Here is a 27,355-nt window from a genome sequence, read left to right on the forward strand (position 1 = left end):
TAGACTGATACCATAACAAACACGGCTATACATAAATGTATACGTGTAAATATATATTTTTGATTTTTAGATTTTGAATACATACGAAACACTTATCTATTGTACAACGTTACTAATTTAGGTTTGAAGATCTTTCGACACATGCGATGAAAATAAAGAAAATATTTTAAAAATCACAAACAAAAACTCGCTTTAAACAACGGCATATGTGTTGTTAGTGGTTGCATATAAAACTTACTTTAAATGACATATAAATACATTACTACATATGTATGCAAGTAGTTCATTAATATTAGTGGGTAGTAAATGATGGAATATTAGTAAATTATTCAAAAAATATGTATGTTTGTCAATTTCATATTCTTTTCTAGAGACAAAAAAAAACACACCGTTTAATGGAGGGTCAATGATCGATGACTTAAACACTAAACTAAATGCGTACTTCTGGTCTCTTCCAACCGCCAAATGCTTTCTCTAGTTCTTCGGCAACGGCCAGGCATAAACGATCCTGATTAAAATTGGCAATAACCTGTACACCAAGTGGTACACCTTCAGAACCTAAGCCCAGGGGGATATTTGTGGCCGGGAATCCTAGAACATTGACAATACCAGTATAGGAGAAGTTAATGGGTCTAATGATGGGCTCATTGTGATATGGAGCTACGGTGGGGTGGGTTGGGTAGATGAGTACACCATTGTCGCCCAATAGTTGTTGCATTTCATCGCGCAGGTCATTGCGTTTCTTAACTAAATAATGATATTTTGAGGAACCATGTTGAGGCTGTGATTTGTCCAGTAATGCTGTCAATAAAGCAATCAATGTGTGCTTGGATGCTCCGAAAATCCATTTTACCAATTCCAGTTTGGTATTAATCGTTCGTTTACAGTTGCCCAACTGATAATCAAAGGCATGACCCGTATCGTCTTTCATATTGGCGAACCATAAGGAAGCGGATTGTCGGAATGCTGGCAACTGTACCTGTTCCACAGGTACTTTGAGTTTTGTTTGCAAATGATCAACAATGCGATGAATGGCGTCAATGAGATCAGAATCTACGGGCGAAACAAGACGGCCGCCACCGTCTGTTTCCTGATAGAAGAACTTGAGTTTTTGTACATCAACCGGTTCGTCCAGCTTCAATTGGGAGGCCTTTTCGCCAGCTATTATCTTTAACATGGGTTTTAAATCTTCTGCATGTCTCACCATGGGACCAATGCCCAAAAATGAGTGCTGTTCTTCGCAGTTTGGCAAGGGGAATTGACCCATATTGGAAACAATAAATTTCGATGGTTTATGGCCAAAAATACCATTGAAAAACGAAGGCATACGTATGGAACCACCAATGTCTGAGCCAAGACCGAAGGGCGAAGCAGCAGCGGCTTGAATGCAGCCTTCACCGCCACTTGAACCACCCACAATACGATTGGTATCATAGGGATTACGACTGCGCCCATGCACAGTGTTGTTACTCTCCCACCACATGCAAACCTCGGAAACATTGGTCAATGCGAAGGGGATAGCACCTGCTTTACGCATTAAGGCCATGGCATCGGCATCTTCGGAAGCCCGGTGATTGCGTCTTTCATACAAGCCGGATGTGTGTAACATACCTAAAGGGGCCAAGAAAATAAATATTAGTAAGACGGCAACTCCTCATGGATATGTAAAAAAATATCAAAAAGTCTCTACAAAAATAAATTGATTTCAAATATTTTTCAAAAAATGTATTGTGAGTTTATTTGACAACCAGCTGTGTTGATGCGGCTGTCTGAATTATTGTATCATGGTTTTGCTTATCCAGCTGAAAAGGTGTCAAGTTGTGACATTTTATACTCCCTACAAAAGAAAAGGTGCGGAGATTTTTCGAATGCTTTACGATTTGTCTTAGTCTGCAGGTACAAAGTTGCTAAGATCTTAGCAAATCAGCTGAATCTGATAGTACAGTAGAGCTTTGCAAATCATAATGAATTCTATTGTTCCCCCAAAACATAAAAAGAAACTAGAGATAGAGTCTATAAAGGACTCAATGTGACTGGCTAAACACAATTTTAAAAACTATTTCGATAATGCAAGTATTGCGAACTTATAATTGACTGTAGTATTTTAAACTTTTATATTTTTTTGTTATGGGGTCGTTTAAAAAAAAAGAGAGCATCGAATACATTTTCAATAATTCAATAAATAATTTAATTTTTGTGGTAACGTTTTTATGTCTCTATCAAAGATGGTGAGGTTAGGTTAAAGGATGCGCAGTTGCTTAGCAACTGCTCCAATTGGAGACCTGCTGGTCCATTGTGTTTATCCTGATTAGAGTAAAAGGAAAATAAATGAAGATAGATAAAGATTATGTTAGAGAAGAAGAAGAGAATCTGAAGAATTGTAGATGGCTCAGTATTGGAGAGAGAAGACAGATCATGCAGTTTGCTTACCCGTGAGCCTCTGTCTGGCTCTAAAAAGAGTTGGACAGTGACAGAGTAAATGTTCCACAGTTTCTATATCTTCCTTGTTTTGGCAAAGCCTGCAAAAGTCAGTAATAACTTAGAAGTCATGGCCTAACCTGTGATTGGGCCTACTACAAGTTTTAAGTCAAGATTTCGGTATGTAAGTGAGTGATAGAGATCTCCTTTCGAAGATCACCGGCAAAATGTTCTTGGAAGCAATACAGCCTATTGCATTTTACCAATTATGCTGAAATTTTCTGGAATAATGTTTATGTATTATCTGGAAGAAGTGACACAAGGGTGGCTTCACCGAGCTCTAAATCTCTAGAACAGTTGTCTCAAGGCCACTTCCTGCCAATTCATCTCCGGCTTCATTGCCAGAGATGTTACTGTGACCAGGAACCTAGCAAAACTTAATAAAGGACTTCACTTTTCCCAGAGCAATCATGCACTCCAGGACTACCATAGATTTGATGGTCCACGTGTCTCTGCTAGGTAAGTGGATGTCCAGTGTTTCGAAGTCTAGCCTAGGTGATATTTAGTCACTGGTCAAAACCCGACCCCCTATGTTCTCCACATACTTCATAATGACCGAATGTCCGAATAATTGGATACCAAGTTCCCTGAGCCTCAGTACACATCTCGCTGCTTGTTCCACTATCATTGACCAAATTCCATGAGTCTCAGTGCACATCTCTCTGCATGTTCCTCTACAAATAGACTCAAGTTGAGTAGTTGGTCCAAGGCAGACTTAGGTGTGCTACTAAGTGCACCTGTAATTAATTGAGATGCTACTCTTTGAACTTTGTGATAGTGACACCAAACTAAACCACCATAAGTCAAAAAGTCAAAATCGAACGGACGATTCACTCATATAACCATTTGATGATATACGGTCCTCAGCTCTTTCCTATGAAGTTTTTGCAGGAGTAGAATACAATTAAATTTCGTTTAGTGCGTTCCTCGATATTTCTCTTCCAGTTCAAACGCTAGTCCAGGATGGTACTGAGATACTTGGCTTCAGACGAAAAACTCAACGTGATGCCATCCAGCGATGGTAGTAAAAATTCTGGGAGTTTCAGCTTGCTCGTGAAAAGAAAAGGCTCTGTTTTAGATGAGTTGACGCCAAGCCCTTTGAATCGCGCCCATCTTGATAATTTCACAAGAGCTCCTTACATTAGGTCTGAAAAAGTTTGCAGGAATTTCCCAGCAATCAACAGAACCACATCGTCATCGTAAGCCACGACTTTAGTTCCGTTATGTTCCAGATCTATTAATACATTAATTATCACCAAAAGCCATAGAAGTTTCTTAACGAGGTTATAGTAGCGAATTTCTTATCTCTAAATCTAAAAGTCTTTCAAGGGATTTCGAAGGGAACGACGAAAGACTTATACGCCTTATCTCTTTCAACGATACCCTATTCTTATTCTTCTTATCATTTGAACCCACTTACCCTTTACGGCAATGCAATCCTTGGTGGAAATCGGTACACCCAAAAATGGTTTTTGTTTTGCCAATTCTTCTTCGGTATATTGGCCGGATTTTATTAACTCATCAGCTTCTTTGGCCTCTTTCATGGCATCATCGAAGCGTTCGTCAACCATGCAATTTAGTAATGGATTCACCTCCTTGGCACGTCTTATAAATGCTTCTAAAACTTGGACGCTAGTAAGCTGGAATGAAAACAAAATCCCTTTAAAATTTTCCTTTAAAAAAGCAAACGATAAACATACCTCTTGCTTGCGAATTTTACTGGCAAGTGAAGTCGCCGACTCCAATAGAATGGGATCTGTAATGGCCGGCATAGATTGTCCCTTTTCGCCGTAAATAAATTTGAAAATTAATCTGGCTACCATAGTATAAAAGCGAAAGAATAAACTTTCAACAATTCTCAAGAACGAAGATCCTGATCCTTTTCGTTTGCTTGAGCTGCGTTTGGAACGACTTGATGATGATCTGCGAGAGGATTTTTTACTACTCCTCTCGTGATTCGAGGTAAATGCATTGGTTTCTGTCATTGTGTTGTGTTAAGAGAGCAACTGAAGATTTGTTGCTAAATATTTGGAATGCTTATTGTTTCAACAAAAATGGCAGATGATTTCGAAATCAGGCTAAGATGAATTTGTGCTCCGCGTAAGTTGCATTTAATTAAATATTACAAAAATAAAATCTGAAATAAAAGGAAAAAATTAATTTAATAGTTTTAATTTATTTTCATTGTAATTGTGGTAAATATTTAAAAGACGTCATATGCCTTTCGTGTTAAATGTTAACACATTAACATAAAGATTTTTGATGGGTATTTTTAAATATAAACAGGTTATATGTTAAGCATCAAGAAAAGCTTAAATACTTTAAGGCAAAGATTTCGATATTGAAAATATTCCGATTGCCGTGAAATCTGGTTGCCTCATGTTATGCCGATTAGAAAAACAAACATTTCTCTTTAAATCATGTATTCAGATTAAAATGTCATGTGCGGTGAATTAATTTCAATGGAAACATGAATTTTTATCCTAAATTCGTGCTACTTATCCAAAAGTTTTTGTTATGAGGTTGATTCTAATAGAGAAGAAAGTCCCGGACGTGCTTATATTATTAACAACTAATTGTCAGGCGCTGACGTTTAGTTAACAAATATTTTTGTTTTCTAACTTATAACAGCTAGGCCAAGCTGTAATCAATTTTTAACAGTTCATTTGGAATTGGAGATTCTTTTGTTAAGAAATAAAGTCATATGAAAACAAAACATAGAAGGGAAAACAATATTGGCCATTTTTACTCATTGGTTTGTATAAAGTAAGCCGGAGATAGAATGCGACCTCAATTAGTTACGACTATATCTTTATTAGACTTAGACTTGTGGTTTAAGGGAACAGTTAAACAAAAGCGGAGTGTCATAAAAGTATTGACGGCAGGAACGTTATATGTTTATGGTAACGATGACGCTACGTTCACTCTATGAGTTAAGAAGTTACAATAACCCGAACGAAGTTGAGCCAACATAAATATAACGATTGTGCCTAAGACATTTACGCTCACTTTCCAAAACAGCAAGATGATTTGATTCAGGACTTTATTACATCTATTGCTGTTTATTCGGAGAACGTTTCTTAATGTTACCATGACCGGCGCTTGAGTTCTGGTGGCCAACCGAAGGTGCACATTTTCAGCTGACCTCTTTGGCAAGTAAACACGATAATTTTATTTGTTTTCAAACTGCTGGACAACGAATGTTTTCCCATCGGAGAAAACCAAATTCGGCAGTTCACCACTTTCGGCCAAGCGAAGCAACACTTTAGCTCTTTTGAGTCTATTTTCTTTCTGTTGCGGTATAAGTTCTGGAACTTTTTGGAATTTCAATGGCTTTTTCAATATTTGCCGAATGGAATATTGCGATATGTTCAGCTCACGAGCCATTTTTCGGCCACTGCGAAGCGGGTTTCGATCAAGTCGCTTCATTACTTTTCGAACCATTTCTGCTGATGTTGCTGTTTTCTTCTGTCCACTTCCTTGACGTCGAGGTACGTCGGGCACCAGTATCACGGTAACGAGCGATGGTACGAGACACAAAAGATTTATTCACATTTAAATGCTGGACAAAATGCCAAAGCCAAATATAAAGAAATCACGCTTGAATTCTATCACGAATAACTTTTTTTCTGGATAATTCTCACCAAAATGCTTTTGTACGCCTGTTAACAATATAATGTGCTGTCACTGGAATAATATTAACAGCTGTCGGACGAGTGGATTAGAAATGACAGCAGTCTGAAGTTGGTTGCAGTTTTTTCATCTCACCCTGTTCTCTTCTATTAATCATGCTAAAATCAGCATTAAAGTTTTACTTGTTGTGCAGACGATTGACCCAGGGTGTCTCATTGGTTTATGTTCCGTCTGCATTTATAGGTTTGAATTTTTAAAAGTTTTGAGTTAAGAAATTTTGTTCTTTTTAAAAAGTACTCACGCATTTGAATAATTTAACACAAAAAAAATTCAAATCACTTCACTGTCGTTTTTATGATTTGCTTTAAATTAAATTTATTTGCATTATGCTTGTTGAAAAGAAATACAAAACAGTCTGTACTAAACAATTCTATTGAACAATAAGTTATGATGTAGATTCTTTTCGACTATGTTCTTTTTCAAAAGTTCACACGCATTTCAATCATTTTAATACAAAAATTAAAAACAATTCAAATCACTTCACTTTCGTTGTGATAATTTTCTTTGATTTATTATTAAAAATTATGCTTGTTGACAAAACTTTTTATTCAACTGTAAGTAGTAAACAATTGAATTAAATATTGGGTTATGATGGAGCATTTTGCAGGGTCCAGTAATCCACACACATACAGGATGAGATGAAAAAACTGCAACCAACTTCAGACTGCTGTCATTTCTAAGCCACTCGTCCAATTTTCCAGAAAAATAGTTATTCGTGATGGAATTCAAGCGTGATAGTGTGATTTCTTTATATTTGGCTGGAAAACCACAAGAGGCAATCGTTAGGGCACTCCAGCATTTAAATGCGAATAAATCGTTTGTCTGGTACCATCGCTCGTTACCGTGATACTTGTAGCGTAGCCCGACGTCAAGGAAGTGGACGGAAGAAAACAGCAACATCAGAAATAATTCGAAATGTAAAGAAGCGACTTGATCGAAACCCGCGTCGCAGTGGCTCCTGAGCTGAACATATCGCAATAATCCATTCGGCAAATATTGAAATATGAGCTCGGGGTAAAGCCATTGAAATTCCAAAAAGTACAAGAACTTACACCGCAACAGAAAGAAAATAGACTCACAAGAGATAAAGAGTTGCTTCGCTTGGCCGAAAGTGGCGAACTGTCGAATTTGGTTTTCTCCGATGAGAAAACATTCGTTGTCCAGCAGTTTGTAAAGAAACAAAATGAACATATTATTATCGCGAAAATATTCTGGAGGGTGTATTAAATACTTGGGCACGCAAACGTTTGGCCGCAGACCTTGAACATTCGAGCAGGACTCTTCACCATCGCACTCAGCACGCGCCAACCAAGTATGGTTACAAAATGAGGTTCCTCATTTCATTTCCAGCGCACAATGGCCACCAAAATCTCCGGATACCAATCCGTTGGACTATTGTGTCTGGGGTATTTTGGAATGCAAGGTTGGCACTAAAAAATACCAAAGTGTCGATCACCTCAAGCAAGCGCTTCGCCGGGAATGGACCACAGTTACAACACCATTCGGGCAGCGTGTGACGGTTTCATTGGCCGTTTGAAGGCCATAATTCATGCCAAAGGTGACCAATTCGAACAAATCTAATATTATCCTAAAATTTGATGTTATTTCCGACATTTTTTGCTTTCATTCAATATAATTAAAAAAATGTAAAAATTATGGTGTTTGATTTTTTTGCATTTTTTTATATCACCCTGTATTGACAAGATTCATTGAAAGGGGAAACTAGCTTTAAAGCAAGGAGCGAGAGGAGATAAGGCAACATAATGTTTACATGTTTTCATATATTCAGAATTCATTTGTTGTTTTGTTATCGTTCTCACGCAACAACTTGTATCAAAGTTCAACAATTTCACATAATTTTTCCATCAACTATCAACAATGGAATATTCTTCCCAAATTCCAATGAAAGTTTAATTTCTGATTATAAACAATGATTCACAAGCATAAACCTGTTTGCAACATATTTTTTCGTTAAATAAGTGTATTAGTTCCAGCAACCTGTAATAACTTTTGACGGCACACTCTCAATTTATTAACAAGATCTGATGATCAACGATTGCAATTTTATTAAAAACTGATTTGCTTCAGATTAATGCATTTTACAATGACTTGACTGTATATTATTTCAATATTATAGGTAATTTGTGCAATTAATGACTGAATTGTTTTTTGTTATATAGATATAAAAAAGTGACAACAACAAAGGATTGAAAAGCAATCAGTATTCATATACACATCACATTATATACTTTAGCAACGTATGACATATATGTATGTGCAATGTAATTTTTTACAATACATTGTCCGATTAGTATCGGAATTGTTGATCAATTGCAACAACAACAAATGTTGTGAAATTTTACGCGCGTAAAAAATTCCGTTCAAGATATAAGATATCCATGTTTACGACATTAGAAATACAAAACAGAAATGCTTTAAGCGCCGAAAGCTGTTATTTCAAACACACAAAATTGTTTACACACCGCACACTGTATAGGACGTTCTTTACACCATGGTTAAACCTCAATGACTAAAATGATAAGACAGCAAAGTATTTTGGTATCGTAGAAGAAAAAAAAAAGAATGAAAAAACATTTATGTATACGCTACAGTCTGCAATTGAGGAGCTTGGCATGTGGGTAAATAGAAGAAAAAACATATTTCCATAATAATCAGGATGAAACGTGGTATCCAACATATGTTCTTATTTTATTATTCCCTCCACTATAAGGTGTACTGGGTGAGATGAAAAAACTGCAACCAACTTCAGACTGCCTTCAATTCACAGCCACTCGTCCGACAGCTATTAAAATTATTCTAGTGACAGCACACTATATTGTTTACAAGCGTACAAAAGCATTTTGGCGAGAATTTTCCAGAAAAAAAGTTATTCGTGATGGAATTCAAGCGTGATAGTGCGATTTCTTTATATTTGGCTGGAAAACCACAAGTGGCTATTGTAAGAGCATTCTAGCATTTAAATGTGAATAAATCTACCATCGCTCGTTACGGTGATACTGGTAGCGTAGCCCGACGTCAAGGAAGTGGACAGAAAAAACAGCAACATCAGCAGAAATGGTTCGAAAAGTAAAGAAGCGACTTGATCGAAACCCGCGTCACAGTGGCCGAAAAATGGCTCATGAGCTGAACATATCGCAATATTCCGATGCGAAAACATTCGTTGTCCAGCAGTTTGTAAACAAACAAAATGATCGTGTTTACTTGCCAAAGTGGTCAGCTGAAAATGTGAACATTCGGTTGGCCACCCGCTCTCCGCTAGTATTAATTGACCGTGGCATCAGAATAAATGCAGAATATTATCGCGAAAATATTCTGGAGGGTGTATTAAAGCCTTGGTCACGCCAACATTTTAGCCGCAGACCTTAGACATTCCAACAGGACTCAGCAACATCGCATGCAGCACGCGTCACCCAAGAATGGTTACAAAATGAGGTTCCTCGCATCGTTTCCAGCGCACAATGGCCACCAAAAACTTCGGATACCAATCAGTTGGACTGTTGTGCCTGGAGTATTTTGGAAAGCAAGGCTGGTGTACCATAGTGTCGATCGCCTCAAGCAAGCGCTTCGCCGGGAATGGTCCAAAATACCGCAGAGCAACATTCGGGCAGCGTGTGAGGGTTTCATTGGCCGTTTGAAGGTCATAATTCGTGCCAAAGGTGACCAATTAGAACAAATCTAAACTTATTCTAAAAATTGATGCTACTTCCGACAGTTTTTGCTTTCATTCAATAAGATTAAAAAAATGTAAAAATTATGGCGTTTGACTTAGTTGCAGTTTTTTTATTTCGCCCTGTATGTGCCTTTTCTTATAACCTATCTATGCATAGGGCTCCATCAATTAAGTAAGTAAAAGTTAAGAATTACTGAAGGGGAACTGTCATTTAAATTAAAAAAAAAACTCTTTGACCATCAAGAGAAAATCATAAGCATAACGGGCTCCAAAAAAATTGTCTTCAAATCTATAAACTGAATTCCTGCGTAGAGTATCACATTGTCGACCACCCACCAATATTTTATGTGTGAACGAAACTTCAGTTTTTATGGCGAAAGAAAAACTTGTTACTGAAAATGCTGACAAAATGAGTTTTCCTTGTTTTGTGAGTTTTACGTCATCAATGGAAAATAAACTATGGTCGACGTCGGCTGCGTCCATCCACACAAAAGGAAAACTTGTTTGTTTATCTAACTTCTGTTATGAGCGAGTATTTGAGTTTGAATGGAAAGAACAACATAATACAACCAATATTATTTTGAATTAATTATATAGGCGACCACTTATTGTTCTTCTTTTTTTTTTTTGTCCTTTATCAAGTTTTGCCCAATACACTTTTTTTGAAGTAATGCCTTTGCCGACATACATTTATGAATTTAATATATATGTATGTCGGGACTCAAATTTATTTTTCGGGGTCATCAAACTACACTCCATGGCTTGTTTATGAATAACATGTTAATTAAATTGGGTTTCAGTTGGATGTACCTAATTTAAAATGCATTTAAATTCTGCATTGTAAATATGCGAACAAAAAATTGTGTTAATTATTAGGTCTGAGTTCACTTTAAATAACATTATTTCGGAAGAATTCCAAGAGGATCTAATACAAATATAATAAGGCAACCTGTGAACCTTTTTTTTGGAAAACAACAAGCTGACGTCATCAATGTTAAAAAATCCCAATTCAAATTTGGGGTGTATTTATATGTGTGATTTTTTCATATCTTTCAGAAATTAATCTATAAACAAACTAATAAAATTGATTTCCATTTATCGCTTAACAACATAGGTAATGTATTCCAATGCCATGAATATAGAAATGCCAACTCATGCAAATCTATCAATGGAAATCAGTGATAGAATTTCTTCAAAATATGATAAGTAAAAATGTCGCTAAGTTCAAACGACCTCAAGCCTATATAGGCTAGGAAGCAAGGCAGAAATTATCTTGCTTAAATCTACACGTGCAAAATTAATATAAATATTTAAGAATACAAAGGGCAAATGTACACATTTAAAAACATGACTTAACATAAAAAGGACTTAAGGTGAGGGAACGTAAGCAGCTTGGCATACAGAAATCAAGGCAGGATTCAAGTGCGGCTCTGGCATCCCTTTATGCTGTGTCATGCAAAGACTTCAAGCTGTTTACGTGCCTTCACCTCTAAGATGCTAAATTATAATACCATAGTAAATTTTCTCATTTCAGGGCTATCTGGTGGCCTATAACAACAGAAAGTGACCAGTACATGCCAAATTCTTTTAAATGCCCAATACAACTAATTTTCTAGTGTAAATTTAGACCATGGTCCACGGTCCGTTTTATTGGAAACATATATTTTATTGTAGGCTAAAACGAGACAGACCATTGGTAACATTTTTTGTACATTTTACTTGAAATAAAATATATTTAATATTTAATAATCTATATATATAAAAATCAATTGTTGTTTGTTGGTAACGGAATCAGTTGAAAACGGCTGGACCGATTTGCATAATTTTTTGTAAAAACTTTCGTCATACCCCGAGTTAGGTTTTTAAAGAAAAAAATATAGACCACGCCCACTTTTGCGCCCACAATTTTGATTTATCTAAAATCCTTAAATTTCCCAATATAGAGGAGATATCGTTTTGAAAATTATTGCACGAGATACTGTTGACTTTCCATCCCCCTCTAAGTATTTATTTGGGGCTGAGGAACTGTCGTTGTCAGTACTTTTTAATCTATATATATAAAAGAAATTTGTGTTAGTTACTACGCTTATAACTTAAGAACCGCTGGACTGATTTTAACGATTCATACAAATTCGGAATTGTCTCCTCTCCGAAAAGGATAATATCCAAAAAAATCGCGTAAAAATGTGATATATTAACATTTTCATTCTGACTTTTGAAATGTACAATAGTAATGTTTTATTTTGCATGATTTTTTCCATTTTGACTTACTTTTTTCTAATGTACATTTGTAGTGTTTTTTATATTTTATTTTTGAATTTGAATATTAATACCAATTTATTTAATTGACTTGATTTCTTGAGAAATGAAACTGATGGCGAGTTACATGGAAGTGTAGTACCGAATTATGTGGTGGCGAAACGGAATAGATGATGTCGAAATAATTTAATGGAATCGAATTTTAAAATAGAAGTACATTCTATTGACAAACTATATATAAGGATCTTTAAACATTTGCTGTAAAAAATCAGCGAACAAGTTGAAGATTTTTTCAATGTGTTATTCTTCTTTTGTCAATTTTTTTCAATTTGTATTATCTAATGAATTCAGTAATTTTTTTGTGAACAAAATAAAGAATAATTTTTCACTATATACAAATTTTCACCAAAAAATGAAATAAGTGGGAAATACGATGTTAACTGACATCTACCTTTCAACTCCAGGGCCGACATTGTGGTTCAGCTGGAAGATGCGAACACATTTGAACAAACAAAAATTACCGAAAAAGCCTTATGGGGCTCATTTCAAAGCGTGGAACTACTTCTTTCCTGTCACAATAATCAGTCCAATATACATTCAGAAAAATACCAAATAAAAGGGGTGCAAAATAGTAAAGCGAATGGGACTTTTAGTAAGAAAAGGATTTCTATCCTTCCAGAAATTCTTCCCGAACTTTCAAGATACCTTGAATCGCTTTTGCAGGTCATGATATCGATCATATATAACCATCGTGTGATTTAAGCTATTTTTGGGGTCTTCGACACTTTCGTCTATTTTTGGCCCTTATTTGGCATCTTTGTTTCTAAGGGGGTAGAGAACCTCTTCGCATAAAATTTTCGGAGTAGGGCCTATATTGGTCTTGACCACATTCATCAATTGATTTGGCTAAAAAATTGTATTTATGGTACCCTGGGGTAGGGAACCATCATACAGATAATTGCCACATAGGAATTTATTTAAGTAAAGTCCCACATTGGAGTATTCTTAAGTCCACTTTCACATCTAATGTGTTGTCAGAAAAGAAAATTTTGTATTCTTTTGAATTTGTAACCCCCAAGAGAATATTGGTTGGGAACGTAAGTTTGAGATGTTCATCTATATGAAATAAATTGTGAAAACATGAACAAATTACAAATATAAGAAAGTAGCACGGGACGGAATATTTGTTGAATTCATTGTCATTGAATTATGACAATATGATGAAAAATATGGACTTTATGGGGTCTCCAATTTACAATTTAAATGACAAATAAAATTAGTTCCCATCTTACGGTAACGGGTGTAAAATAGTAATTATATTTGACTATTCTGAAATCAGTCTGCCCTCAATTATGAGGTGGATAAAACTATTTTTACTTATTTAAATCACGTGAATTTTTTTCAGTTTGACATGCTATGTTGTTCTGCTATATTTTTGATTTGGCCTCTATTTGTCATCTTTGATTATAAGGGGTAGAATAAAGTTTTCAATGTAGGTCGATGTCTCGGAGTAGTGCCCATATAAAGGTACCTCCTGATTTTACCATATTTCAAAGGATTTGGCTAAAAATGTATATTTTGGGGGGTGAAAATCTTACACAAAAATTTCAACATATCTACAAATTTTAGAATTTTCTCCATGTAATAGTACCCCCTCAAGTCCACCTTTTGGCGGACAAACAGACCGACATGGTTAGGGGGACTTATGAGGATTCTAATGCACAATCTGAGGTGCTAATGGGTTTAAAAAAGTAATTAACTTTGGCTATTCTTAAATCATTCAGCCCTCAATTATGAGGTGTACAAAATACAGTAAATTCCAAATTACTGCTCATTTGAATAAAAATTAAAAATTAATCTGTGAATAATTATGCTTTGACAAATATGCATAATAGACAAAAACTAGGGGCCGGCAACGCGGACCGGGCCAGCTAGTAAAAAAATAAAAAAAAAATAAAATAATATCCCTGCAAATACTGGATACGACTGTGGAAATTTTCCACAACGATGACAACTTTTTTTATACATAGTTTTCGAATATAAAATTGCTACACAGCCAGAATGCTTATTTCCGTTGTTGTGGACAAGGGTCAGTCTATTTATAATAATAAACCTGTTTAAAAAGATCAACATACTAATAAAAAAAAAATATAAAAGATTTTTCTTACTTCTTCGATAAAATTTGAATAAAATACAATGCAATACACTGGAACAGAGCAAGATTAAAAAAAAACAAGTAAAATAGTATCAGTCGATTTTTCCGACTGATGTATACCCCCAGCCTTTAGTTATGATTATTTAAATTATTGACCAAGGATCCAAAGCAGTTGGCCTAAGACTCATATAAATATTACAACGTGAAGTGTGAAATTTGAAAAGAATTGGATGCTTATTTCGCTTTCTTTGAGAGTTTTGCTTTTCAAAACCTTGGACCCTTTGTGGGGGAGGTACCAGACGAAATGGTCCAATGTCTACCATCTTTATAACAGATCTTGTGTTGATGGAAATATTGAGACGTGCCAAGTCTGAATGGAATCGGATGTTAATTTCGTATTTTATGAGCTTCATGGTTATTCAAAATATTAACTCTTTGAGTGGATCGATATATCCCATCTTCACAGCAGACTTGTTTTGTTAGAAATATCTTTATGTGTAAAATTTAATTTATTTCGGATTTTATTATCGTTTTGGTTATGCAAAATTTGGACCCTTTGTGCCAGAGGGAATGGTCCGATCTCTACCATCTTTTTAACAGATCATGTGTTGATGGAAATATTAAGACGTGCCTAGACTGAATGCAATCGGATGTTAATTTCGTGTTTTATGAGCTTCATGAATATTCCATCTTCATACCAGACCTTGGATGAATAAAAATATTGTGATGTATGTAATTTGTACATCACATTTAATGAGAGTTATAATTTTTCAAAATTTTGGCCCTTTGTGTGGGAGGTTCTTGATGGAGTGGACCGATATTTTCCATTTTCGCACCTGACCTATCACTGAATCAAATATTAGGATTCGCAAAGTTGAAGAAAAATCGAATTATCCTTTCTCTTTCTGTGCAGTAAAATTTCTACCTTTTGTGTGAGAAGTACCAGAAGGAGTGGACCGATATTGCCCATATCCGAAATCGATCTAAGTTTGACAATAATATTACTATGTATCAAGTTTTGATCAAATTGGATACTCCCTTCGAGAGTTATCGTGCGCACCAGCCAGCCAGACGGACGGACGGACATCGCTAGATCGACTCCAAATGTCCTGAAACAGATTTGGCCCAAAGAAACCTAGGGTCTAAACCCGTTATTTCGATGAGGCACGTTTTGGCCATATGGCTGAGGGTATAATTAACAGCTTGGTCCTACGATTGTTTAGAACACTTTAGCATGGTTCCATATGAGTGTAAACTTTCCCTCAATTACTTAATAATATTATTTAAGTTTTTTATAAAAAAACTAGCTGGCCCGGTCCGCGTTGCCGGCCCCTAGTTTTTGTCTATTATGCATATTTGTCAAAGCATAATTATTCACAGATTAATTTTTAATTTTTATTCAAATGAGCAGTAATTTGGAATTTACTGTATTTTGTACACCTCATAATTGAGGGCTGAATGATTTAAGAATAGCCAAAGTTAATTACTTTTTTAAACCCATTAGCACCTCAGATTGTGCATTAGAATCCTCATAAGTCCCCCTAACCATGTCGGTCTGTTTGTCCGCCAAAAGGTGGACTTGAGGGGGTACTATTACATGGAGAAAATTCTAAAATTTGTAGATATGTTGAAATTTTTGTGTAAGATTTTCACCCCCCAAAATATACATTTTTAGCCAAATCCTTTGAAATATGGTAAAATCAGGAGGTACCTTTATATGGGCACTACTCCGAGACATCGACCTACATTGAAAACTTTATTCTACCCCTTATAATCAAAGATGACAAATAGAGGCCAAATCAAAAATATAGCAGAACAACATAGCATGTCAAACTGAAAAAAATTCACGTGATTTAAATAAGTAAAAATAGTTTTATCCACCTCATAATTGAGGGCAGACTGATTTCAGAATAGTCAAATATAATTACTATTTTACACCCGTTACCGTAAGATGGGAACTAATTTTATTTGTCATTTAAATTGTAAATTGGAGACCCCATAAAGTCCATATTTTTCATCATATTGTCATAATTCAATGACAATGAATTCAACAAATATTCCGTCCCGTGCTACTTTCTTATATTTGTAATTTGTTCATGTTTTCACAATTTATTTCATATAGATGAACATCTCAAACTTACGTTCCCAACCAATATTCTCTTGGGGGTTACAAATTCAAAAGAATACAAAATTTTCTTTTCTGACAACACATTAGATGTGAAAGTGGACTTAAGAATACTCCAATGTGGGACTTTACTTAAATAAATTCCTATGTGGCAATTATCTGTATGATGGTTCCCTACCCCAGGGTACCATAAATACAATTTTTTAGCCAAATCAATTGATGAATGTGGTCAAGACCAATATAGGCCCTACTCCGAAAATTTTATGCGAAGAGGTTCTCTACCCCCTTAGAAACAAAGATGCCAAATAAGGGCCAAAAATAGAAGAAAGTGTCGAAGACCCCAAAAATAGCTTAAATCACACGATGGTTATATATGATCGATATCATGACCTGCAAAAGCGATTCAAGGTATCTTGAAAGTTCGGGAAGAATTTCTGGAAGGATAGAAATCCTTTTCTTACTAAAAGTCCCATTCGCTTTACTATTTTGCACCCCTTTTATTTGGTATTTTTCTGAATGTATATTGGACTGATTATTGTGACAGGAAAGAAGTAGTTCCACGCTTTGAAATGAGCCCCATAAGGCTTTTTCGGTAATTTTTGTTTGTTCAAATGTGTTCGCATCTTCCAGCTGAACCACAATGTCGGCCCTGGAGTTGAAAGGTAGATGTCAGTTAACATCGTATTTCCCACTTATTTCATTTTTTGGTGAAAATTTGTATATAGTGAAAAATTATTCTTTATTTTGTTCACAAAAAAATTACTGAATTCATTAGATAATACAAATTGAAAAAAATTGACAAAAGAAGAATAACACATTGAAAAAATCTTCAACTTGTTCGCTGATTTTTTACAGCAAATGTTTAAAGATCCTTATATATAGTTTGTCAATAGAATGTACTTCTATTTTAAAATTCGATTCCATTAAATTATTTCGACATCATCTATTCCGTTTCGCTACCACATAATTCGGTACTACACTTCCATGTAACTCGCCATCAGTTTCATTTCTCAAGAAATCAAGTCAATTAAATAAATTGGTATTAATATTCAAATTCAAAAATAAAATATAAAAAACACTACAAATGTACATTAGAAAAAAGTAAGTCAAAATGGAAAAAATCATGCAAAATAAAACATTACTATTGTACATTTCAAAAGTCAGAATGAAAATGTTAATATATCACATTTACTGAATTCATTAGATAATACAAATTGAAAAAAATTGACAAAAGAAGAATAACACATTGAAAAAATCTTCAACTTGTTCGCTGATTTTTTACAGCAAATGTTTAAAGATCCTTATATATAGTTTGTCAATAGAATGTACTTCTATTTTAAAATTCGATTCCATTAAATTATTTCGACATCATCTATTCCGTTTCGCCACCACATAATTCGGTACTACACTTCCATGTAACTCGCCATCAGTTTCATTTCTCAAGAAATCAAGTCAATTAAATAAATTGGTATTAATATTCAAATTCAAAAATAAAATATAAAAAACACTACAAATGTACATTAGAAAAAAGTAAGTCAAAATGGAAAAAATCATGCAAAATAAAACATTACTATTGTACATTTCAAAAGTCAGAATGAAAATGTTAATATATCACATTTTTACGCGATTTTTTTGGATATTATCCTTTTCGGAGAGGAGACAATTCCGAATTTGTATGAATCGTTAAAATCAGTCCAGCGGTTCTTAAGTTATAAGCGTAGTAACTAACACAAATTTCTTTTATATATATAGACTAGCTGGCCCGGTCCGCGTTGCCGGCCCCTAGTTTTTGTCTATTATGCATATTTGTCAAAGCATAATTATTCACAGATTAATTTTTAATTTTTATTCAAATGAGCAGTAATTTGGAATTTACTGTATTTTGTACACCTCATAATTGAGGGCTGAATGATTTAAGAATAGCCAAAGTTAATTACTTTTTTAAACCCATTAGCACCTCAGATTGTGCATTAGAATCCTCATAAGTCCCCCTAACCATGTCGGTCTGTTTGTCCGCCAAAAGGTGGACTTGAGGGGGTACTATTACATGGAGAAAATTCTAAAATTTGTAGATATGTTGAAATTTTTGTGTAAGATTTTCACCCCCCAAAATATACATTTTTAGCCAAATCCTTTGAAATATGGTAAAATCAGGAGGTACCTTTATATGGGCACTACTCCGAGACATCGACCTACATTGAAAACTTTATTCTACCCCTTATAATCAAAGATGACAAATAGAGGCCAAATCAAAAATATAGCAGAACAACATAGCATGTCAAACTGAAAAAAATTCACGTGATTTAAATAAGTAAAAATAGTTTTATCCACCTCATAATTGAGGGCAGACTGATTTCAGAATAGTCAAATATAATTACTATTTTACACCCGTTACCGTAAGATGGGAACTAATTTTATTTGTCATTTAAATTGTAAATTGGAGACCCCATAAAGTCCATATTTTTCATCATATTGTCATAATTCAATGACAATGAATTCAACAAATATTCCGTCCCGTGCTACTTTCTTATATTTGTAATTTGTTCATGTTTTCACAATTTATTTCATATAGATGAACATCTCAAACTTACGTTCCCAACCAATATTCTCTTGGGGGTTACAAATTCAAAAGAATACAAAATTTTCTTTTCTGACAACACATTAGATGTGAAAGTGGACTTAAGAATACTCCAATGTGGGACTTTACTTAAATAAATTCCTATGTGGCAATTATCTGTATGATGGTTCCCTACCCCAGGGTACCATAAATACAATTTTTTAGCCAAATCAATTGATGAATGTGGTCAAGACCAATATAGGCCCTACTCCGAAAATTTTATGCGAAGAGGTTCTCTACCCCCTTAGAAACAAAGATGCCAAATAAGGGCCAAAAATAGAAGAAAGTGTCGAAGACCCCAAAAATAGCTTAAATCACACGATGGTTATATATGATCGATATCATGACCTGCAAAAGCGATTCAAGGTATCTTGAAAGTTCGGGAAGAATTTCTGGAAGGATAGAAATCCTTTTCTTACTAAAAGTCCCATTCGCTTTACTATTTTGCACCCCTTTTATTTGGTATTTTTCTGAATGTATATTGGACTGATTATTGTGACAGGAAAGAAGTAGTTCCACGCTTTGAAATGAGCCCCATAAGGCTTTTTCGGTAATTTTTGTTTGTTCAAATGTGTTCGCATCTTCCAGCTGAACCACAATGTCGGCCCTGGAGTTGAAAGGTAGATGTCAGTTAACATCGTATTTCCCACTTATTTCATTTTTTGGTGAAAATTTGTATATAGTGAAAAATTATTCTTTATTTTGTTCACAAAAAAATTACTGAATTCATTAGATAATACAAATTGAAAAAAATTGACAAAAGAAGAATAACACATTGAAAAAATCTTCAACTTGTTCGCTGATTTTTTACAGCAAATGTTTAAAGATCCTTATATATAGTTTGTCAATAGAATGTACTTCTATTTTAAAATTCGATTCCATTAAATTATTTCGACATCATCTATTCCGTTTCGCTACCACATAATTCGGTACTACACTTCCATGTAACTCGCCATCAGTTTCATTTCTCAAGAAATCAAGTCAATTAAATAAATTGGTATTAATATTCAAATTCAAAAATAAAATATAAAAAACACTACAAATGTACATTAGAAAAAAGTAAGTCAAAATGGAAAAAATCATGCAAAATAAAACATTACTATTGTACATTTCAAAAGTCAGAATGAAAATGTTAATATATCACATTTACTGAATTCATTAGATAATACAAATTGAAAAAAATTGACAAAAGAAGAATAACACATTGAAAAAATCTTCAACTTGTTCGCTGATTTTTTACAGCAAATGTTTAAAGATCCTTATATATAGTTTGTCAATAGAATGTACTTCTATTTTAAAATTCGATTCCATTAAATTATTTCGACATCATCTATTCCGTTTCGCCACCACATAATTCGGTACTACACTTCCATGTAACTCGCCATCAGTTTCATTTCTCAAGAAATCAAGTCAATTAAATAAATTGGTATTAATATTCAAATTCAAAAATAAAATATAAAAAACACTACAAATGTACATTAGAAAAAAGTAAGTCAAAATGGAAAAAATCATGCAAAATAAAACATTACTATTGTACATTTCAAAAGTCAGAATGAAAATGTTAATATATCACATTTTTACGCGATTTTTTTGGATATTATCCTTTTCGGAGAGGAGACAATTCCGAATTTGTATGAATCGTTAAAATCAGTCCAGCGGTTCTTAAGTTATAAGCGTAGTAACTAACACAAATTTCTTTTATATATATAGACTAGCTGGCCCGGTCCGCGTTGCCGGCCCCTAGTTTTTGTCTATTATGCATATTTGTCAAAGCATAATTATTCACAGATTAATTTTTAATTTTTATTCAAATGAGCAGTAATTTGGAATTTACTGTATTTTGTACACCTCATAATTGAGGGCTGAATGATTTAAGAATAGCCAAAGTTAATTACTTTTTTAAACCCATTAGCACCTCAGATTGTGCATTAGAATCCTCATAAGTCCCCCTAACCATGTCGGTCTGTTTGTCCGCCAAAAGGTGGACTTGAGGGGGTACTATTACATGGAGAAAATTCTAAAATTTGTAGATATGTTGAAATTTTTGTGTAAGATTTTCACCCCCCAAAATATACATTTTTAGCCAAATCCTTTGAAATATGGTAAAATCAGGAGGTACCTTTATATGGGCACTACTCCGAGACATCGACCTACATTGAAAACTTTATTCTACCCCTTATAATCAAAGATGACAAATAGAGGCCAAATCAAAAATATAGCAGAACAACATAGCATGTCAAACTGAAAAAAATTCACGTGATTTAAATAAGTAAAAATAGTTTTATCCACCTCATAATTGAGGGCAGACTGATTTCAGAATAGTCAAATATAATTACTATTTTACACCCGTTACCGTAAGATGGGAACTAATTTTATTTGTCATTTAAATTGTAAATTGGAGACCCCATAAAGTCCATATTTTTCATCATATTGTCATAATTCAATGACAATGAATTCAACAAATATTCCGTCCCGTGCTACTTTCTTATATTTGTAATTTGTTCATGTTTTCACAATTTATTTCATATAGATGAACATCTCAAACTTACGTTCCCAACCAATATTCTCTTGGGGGTTACAAATTCAAAAGAATACAAAATTTTCTTTTCTGACAACACATTAGATGTGAAAGTGGACTTAAGAATACTCCAATGTGGGACTTTACTTAAATAAATTCCTATGTGGCAATTATCTGTATGATGGTTCCCTACCCCAGGGTACCATAAATACAATTTTTTAGCCAAATCAATTGATGAATGTGGTCAAGACCAATATAGGCCCTACTCCGAAAATTTTATGCGAAGAGGTTCTCTACCCCCTTAGAAACAAAGATGCCAAATAAGGGCCAAAAATAGAAGAAAGTGTCGAAGACCCCAAAAATAGCTTAAATCACACGATGGTTATATATGATCGATATCATGACCTGCAAAAGCGATTCAAGGTATCTTGAAAGTTCGGGAAGAATTTCTGGAAGGATAGAAATCCTTTTCTTACTAAAAGTCCCATTCGCTTTACTATTTTGCACCCCTTTTATTTGGTATTTTTCTGAATGTATATTGGACTGATTATTGTGACAGGAAAGAAGTAGTTCCACGCTTTGAAATGAGCCCCATAAGGCTTTTTCGGTAATTTTTGTTTGTTCAAATGTGTTCGCATCTTCCAGCTGAACCACAATGTCGGCCCTGGAGTTGAAAGGTAGATGTCAGTTAACATCGTATTTCCCACTTATTTCATTTTTTGGTGAAAATTTGTATATAGTGAAAAATTATTCTTTATTTTGTTCACAAAAAAATTACTGAATTCATTAGATAATACAAATTGAAAAAAATTGACAAAAGAAGAATAACACATTGAAAAAATCTTCAACTTGTTCGCTGATTTTTTACAGCAAATGTTTAAAGATCCTTATATATAGTTTGTCAATAGAATGTACTTCTATTTTAAAATTCGATTCCATTAAATTATTTCGACATCATCTATTCCGTTTCGCCACCACATAATTCGGTACTACACTTCCATGTAACTCGCCATCAGTTTCATTTCTCAAGAAATCAAGTCAATTAAATAAATTGGTATTAATATTCAAATTCAAAAATAAAATATAAAAAACACTACAAATGTACATTAGAAAAAAGTAAGTCAAAATGGAAAAAATCATGCAAAATAAAACATTACTATTGTACATTTCAAAAGTCAGAATGAAAATGTTAATATATCACATTTACTGAATTCATTAGATAATACAAATTGAAAAAAATTGACAAAAGAAGAATAACACATTGAAAAAATCTTCAACTTGTTCGCTGATTTTTTACAGCAAATGTTTAAAGATCCTTATATATAGTTTGTCAATAGAATGTACTTCTATTTTAAAATTCGATTCCATTAAATTATTTCGACATCATCTATTCCGTTTCGCCACCACATAATTCGGTACTACACTTCCATGTAACTCGCCATCAGTTTCATTTCTCAAGAAATCAAGTCAATTAAATAAATTGGTATTAATATTCAAATTCAAAAATAAAATATAAAAAACACTACAAATGTACATTAGAAAAAAGTAAGTCAAAATGGAAAAAATCATGCAAAATAAAACATTACTATTGTACATTTCAAAAGTCAGAATGAAAATGTTAATATATCACATTTTTACGCGATTTTTTTGGATATTATCCTTTTCGGAGAGGAGACAATTCCGAATTTGTATGAATCGTTAAAATCAGTCCAGCGGTTCTTAAGTTATAAGCGTAGTAACTAACACAAATTTCTTTTATATATATAGATTAAAAAGTACTGACAACGACAGTTCCTCAGCCCCAAATAAATACTTAGAGGGGGATGGAAAGTCAACAGTATCTCGTGCAATAATTTTCAAAACGATATCTCCTCTATATTGGGAAATTTAAGGATTTTAGATAAATCAAAATTGTGGGCGCAAAAGTGGGCGTGGTCTATATTTTTTTCTTTAAAAACCTAACTCGGGGTATGACGAAAGTTTTTACAAAAAATTATGCAAATCGGTCCAGCCGTTTTCAACTGATTCCGTTACCAACAAACAACAATTGATTTTTATATATATAGATTAAAAAGTACTGACAACGACAGTTCCTCAGCCCCAAATAAATACTTAGAGGGGGATGGAAAGTCAACAGTATCTCGTGCAATAATTTTCAAAACGATATCTCCTCTATATTGGGAAATTTAAGGATTTTAGATAAATCAAAATTGTGGGCGCAAAAGTGGGCGTGGTCTATATTTTTTTCTTTAAAAACCTAACTCGGGGTATGACGAAAGTTTTTACAAAAAATTATGCAAATCGGTCCAGCCGTTTTCAACTGATTCCGTTACCAACAAACAACAATTGATTTTTATATATATAGATGTTTAAAAAAATATTCCAATACTGTTGAGAAAATTTTCAAATTTTGTTGTTGTTGATAGCTGAACTAATCAGCTAATACTTGAATACTTTTATTGATTGACTAGCAGTTTGAAATGGAAACATTTGCATGCAAATGCTTTTGGTTATAGATGATAGCAACAGCTAATCGTTAAGTTCATAAATTTTAACATATTTAATCAATAAAAATAGAAATGATAACAGCATGTATTTGAAGTTCAAGATAGCGGGTTATAGGATAGGGGGGCATGTCATTTACCCCAGCGTTCAAAGTTCAAAATAAACAAGGAACATAAGTAAATCTCAAATCAAATTACTTATTATTTTTGTGATAAAATGTATTATTTTTCATTGCAAAATTAATTTGATCAACAATTAAATGCCTTGAACAATCAACACTTGCCTTGAACAAAGGGATTCTATAAAAAATACAAATACAGATATATTTACGATACACCAACCCCAGCCGATTCCATTACGACGTACCGCGTACCTTTCAATATATGACTAATAACACAACAGAACAGACAGAACATGGTTTATTTGGTTCTATTTATCATTTACTGGCATTTTGATATTTACAATAAAACTTTGGGGTATGGGTATATGATAACGTCTATCAAATAAAGTTTTTCGTGTGTTTGGAATCATGCATTTATTTCCACATGGACATAATGCCACCAAAAGCTTCCTGCTTTGCAAAAAAAAAAACACAGTGAAACAAGAACAAAACTTGTTAACTGACACGCTAGGTATAAGCATTCAAATGTTATTAGAATATGTGGTTTTTTTTATCTATTATAACACACATTTCCATTGTTTAATCATTTCATTTTCAATATTGTTGGTAAATGGAAAACTTTAGCAATCTTATCTGCCTATATTAATTATAGTATATTTTTTAATGCTATTTGATTCTCAATCCTTAATTAAAGGGTTAGAAAGGACACCATATCCATTAATAAATGGAAAGTAATTGCTTTTCGAGTGCAACAGGGAGAGACACAATAAATTTTTCAATATTTATCGCTACATTTAATTGCAAAACATTTCTTTTAAACAAAACATTTCTCTTTCAAACAAAGAATTTATCAAATCGTGTTGTATTGCCATAAATATATACAGTAGATACATAGTATTCTATTTCTAATCGAATATTTTATCAAAGAATGACATCATATATTAATATGTTTCTGTTTCTTTAATTCTTCATTAACTCATAGTCAAATTAGAAAAATAACGCAAAGATGTAAAACTAAATAAGTTTATTCAAACAAATTTTGGGAATAAATTTTATAAAGAGGTTAAGAATAAGTGCGAAAAGTACTTTAAAAAGTAAAAAAGCTGTAATTTCGGCCGGGCCGAACCATTTGGAACGAATTTGGCAATGCTCAAAAACAATAAAATCCGTTAAAAATTCAGTTAAAACCCTAAATATACCGAGTGTAGTTGTTATTTTAGGGTCTATACGACGACATGGACCTGCATAGGTAACTTTTGTCATAAGCAAGCACAATATTCAAATGCGAAATCGGTGAATAATGTAGGTAAAATCATCAAAATACCGAATATTGGGAGGTACCGTTATATGGGGGCTATACGAAGACGTGGACCTGCCCAGACAACTTTCTGTCTTAGGCTGTAGTACCTATTTCGAACTTCAAATATCAAATTTGAAACAATTCCGGTGAATAACATCGCTAAAATCATCAAAATACCGAATATCGTGAGGTACCGTTATATGGGGGCTATACCAAAACCTTGACCTACATGTCCCATTTTCAATACCAAAAGTCCTGCAGACATAATATACATTTGAGTAAAATTTTATCAATCTACTTCATTTTGTTCGGAAACTAGAGTGATTTCCACAGACGTACGGACGGACGGACATTGCTAAATCGACATAGAATTTATGCTGATCTAGAATATATATACTTTGTGGGATCTTAACTAGTCAATCGTTCTAAATAGTGTTTTTTATGTTTTGTTGGCATTGGAGGTTTCAGTATATTAGAACGAAGTCTGGAATAGCTTTGGACTAGAGATTATTGATTGGATCGGATATTTACTTTGTCTACGAATCCAAAGTCGATTGTCTTACGAACACGAAGTCGATAGAGTGAATAAACTCCAACCCATGAGACTTTATTATTTAAATTCCCATTGGAAAATTTTGAACCACAAGTACAAAAGGGGAGATAAATATTTGATGATATTAACTTGTCACTCGTCACCGGCACATTTGGATACAAAATGACTAAACTGCAAGCTCTAATCCCAAATGAACATCGCTCGTTTGATTTATTGTGAAATGTTTGCAATATAAACAACAAACGTTTATAGAATCCAGAAAACAGTCAATTATTATTCTTCTTACGTAATATACATGTTTACTGTTGATACAACATTAGGGAACATCAATATTTAATGAATATAACAAAACAGGGGGAGAGCCATCGCCCATTATTTGGTAACATGTTTTGCATGGTGATAAACTAGTTGTTGCATCTTTCTGTCTTTACTTGAATTGTATGACTAATTGTTGTAGTTGTTAATGCAAAATTGGGAAACTATACTTTGTTAATTGTTATAAGAACGCCCGCAATTTTCAAGGACTTTTTCGCATTTTCCATTTCCACGTATGTAACTTTGAAAACGCAATTTTATCCACATCATGACTTCATACTATAAACAAATTTTATTCTTTGAACACACATCATTCGGTGGTAACACCACTACAACACAACAATGGATAATTTTTTAACACGTAATTATTTCATTTTCTTTCCAAAATTCGTATTTTGCTAATCTTTATTTGCTTCTTTCGAGAATGCTTTACACAAACTTACACTTCGCACCGGCAGCTAAAACAATACTGAATGTTTTAAACAAAAAGAGAGAATGCGAACGAAAGTTAATTAAACTTTCAACGGCAAACAATAACAAAACAGGGATATATAAGTTCAAGTTAGGCCGAATTTACATTAAGCAAGTTTATTTGCAGCAAGTCCAAGTTTGTTGGAGAAAGAGATTAGGGAAATGGAAATCGAAAAAAGCTGGTACTGTTAACTCCTTCTGTGTTATGTTATTTATAACAAAAATGGCAGAAAATGCAACGATGAAAGGTTAATGTTTCTAAAAACCAATTACCTTGCCCATTAATGGGATTCTCTTGGTATGTTCCAGAAATGCAAGAATCTAAAAATTTTTACTACCATAACCGATTTTGCCTTTATGATATCGAAGAAAATTGCAAAAATAATAGATTCTTGAAGGTACTGGAATAGAGCATCTGTTTGTCTCTGGATCGGTATCATTCAAAAGTAAAATTTTCATGTAAAAAACACCTTACCTTCGTCGCTTTCTTACCGGCGAATTTTATTAATTACCGAAAATATAAGCATTTGAAAATTGTTTAGAGACTCACAATA

At 33.7% G+C, this 27,355-nt stretch overlaps 1 protein-coding gene across 1 annotated transcript; it reads right to left on the reverse strand.

Moving 5' to 3' along the window:
- LOC101897726 (fatty-acid amide hydrolase 2-B) lies at positions 1-26,905 on the reverse strand. The gene is made up of 4 exons (XM_005176356.4): positions 26,774-26,905; positions 4,179-4,615; positions 3,899-4,118; positions 1-1,611 (listed from the first exon to the last, which is right to left on the reverse strand). Exons 2-4 carry the CDS (start codon positions 4,461-4,463, stop codon positions 431-433), a joined length of 1,686 nt encoding a protein of 561 aa, XP_005176413.1. The 5' UTR covers positions 4,464-4,615; positions 26,774-26,905; the 3' UTR covers positions 1-430.
- Between the last annotated feature and the right edge of the window lie 450 nt (positions 26,906-27,355).

This window comes from Musca domestica, unplaced genomic scaffold (genome assembly GCF_030504385.1).
Source record: "Musca domestica strain aabys unplaced genomic scaffold, Musca_domestica.polishedcontigs.V.1.1 50, whole genome shotgun sequence".
NCBI lineage: Eukaryota > Metazoa > Arthropoda > Insecta > Diptera > Muscidae > Musca > Musca domestica.

Excerpts from the sequence above, each read along its gene's own strand:
- LOC101897726 (XM_005176356.4), bottom strand. The coding sequence starts at position 4,463 with ATGACAGAAACCAATGCATTTACCTCGAATCACGAGAGGAGTAGTAAA. Across the intron at positions 4,119-4,178 it reads GTAAAATTCGCAAGCAAGAG|CTTACTAGCGTCCAAGTTTT; the intron begins GTATGTTTATCG and ends TTTTCATTCCAG. Across the intron at positions 1,612-3,898 it reads GGATTGCATTGCCGTAAAGG|GTATGTTACACACATCCGGC; the intron begins GTAAGTGGGTTC and ends TGGCCCCTTTAG.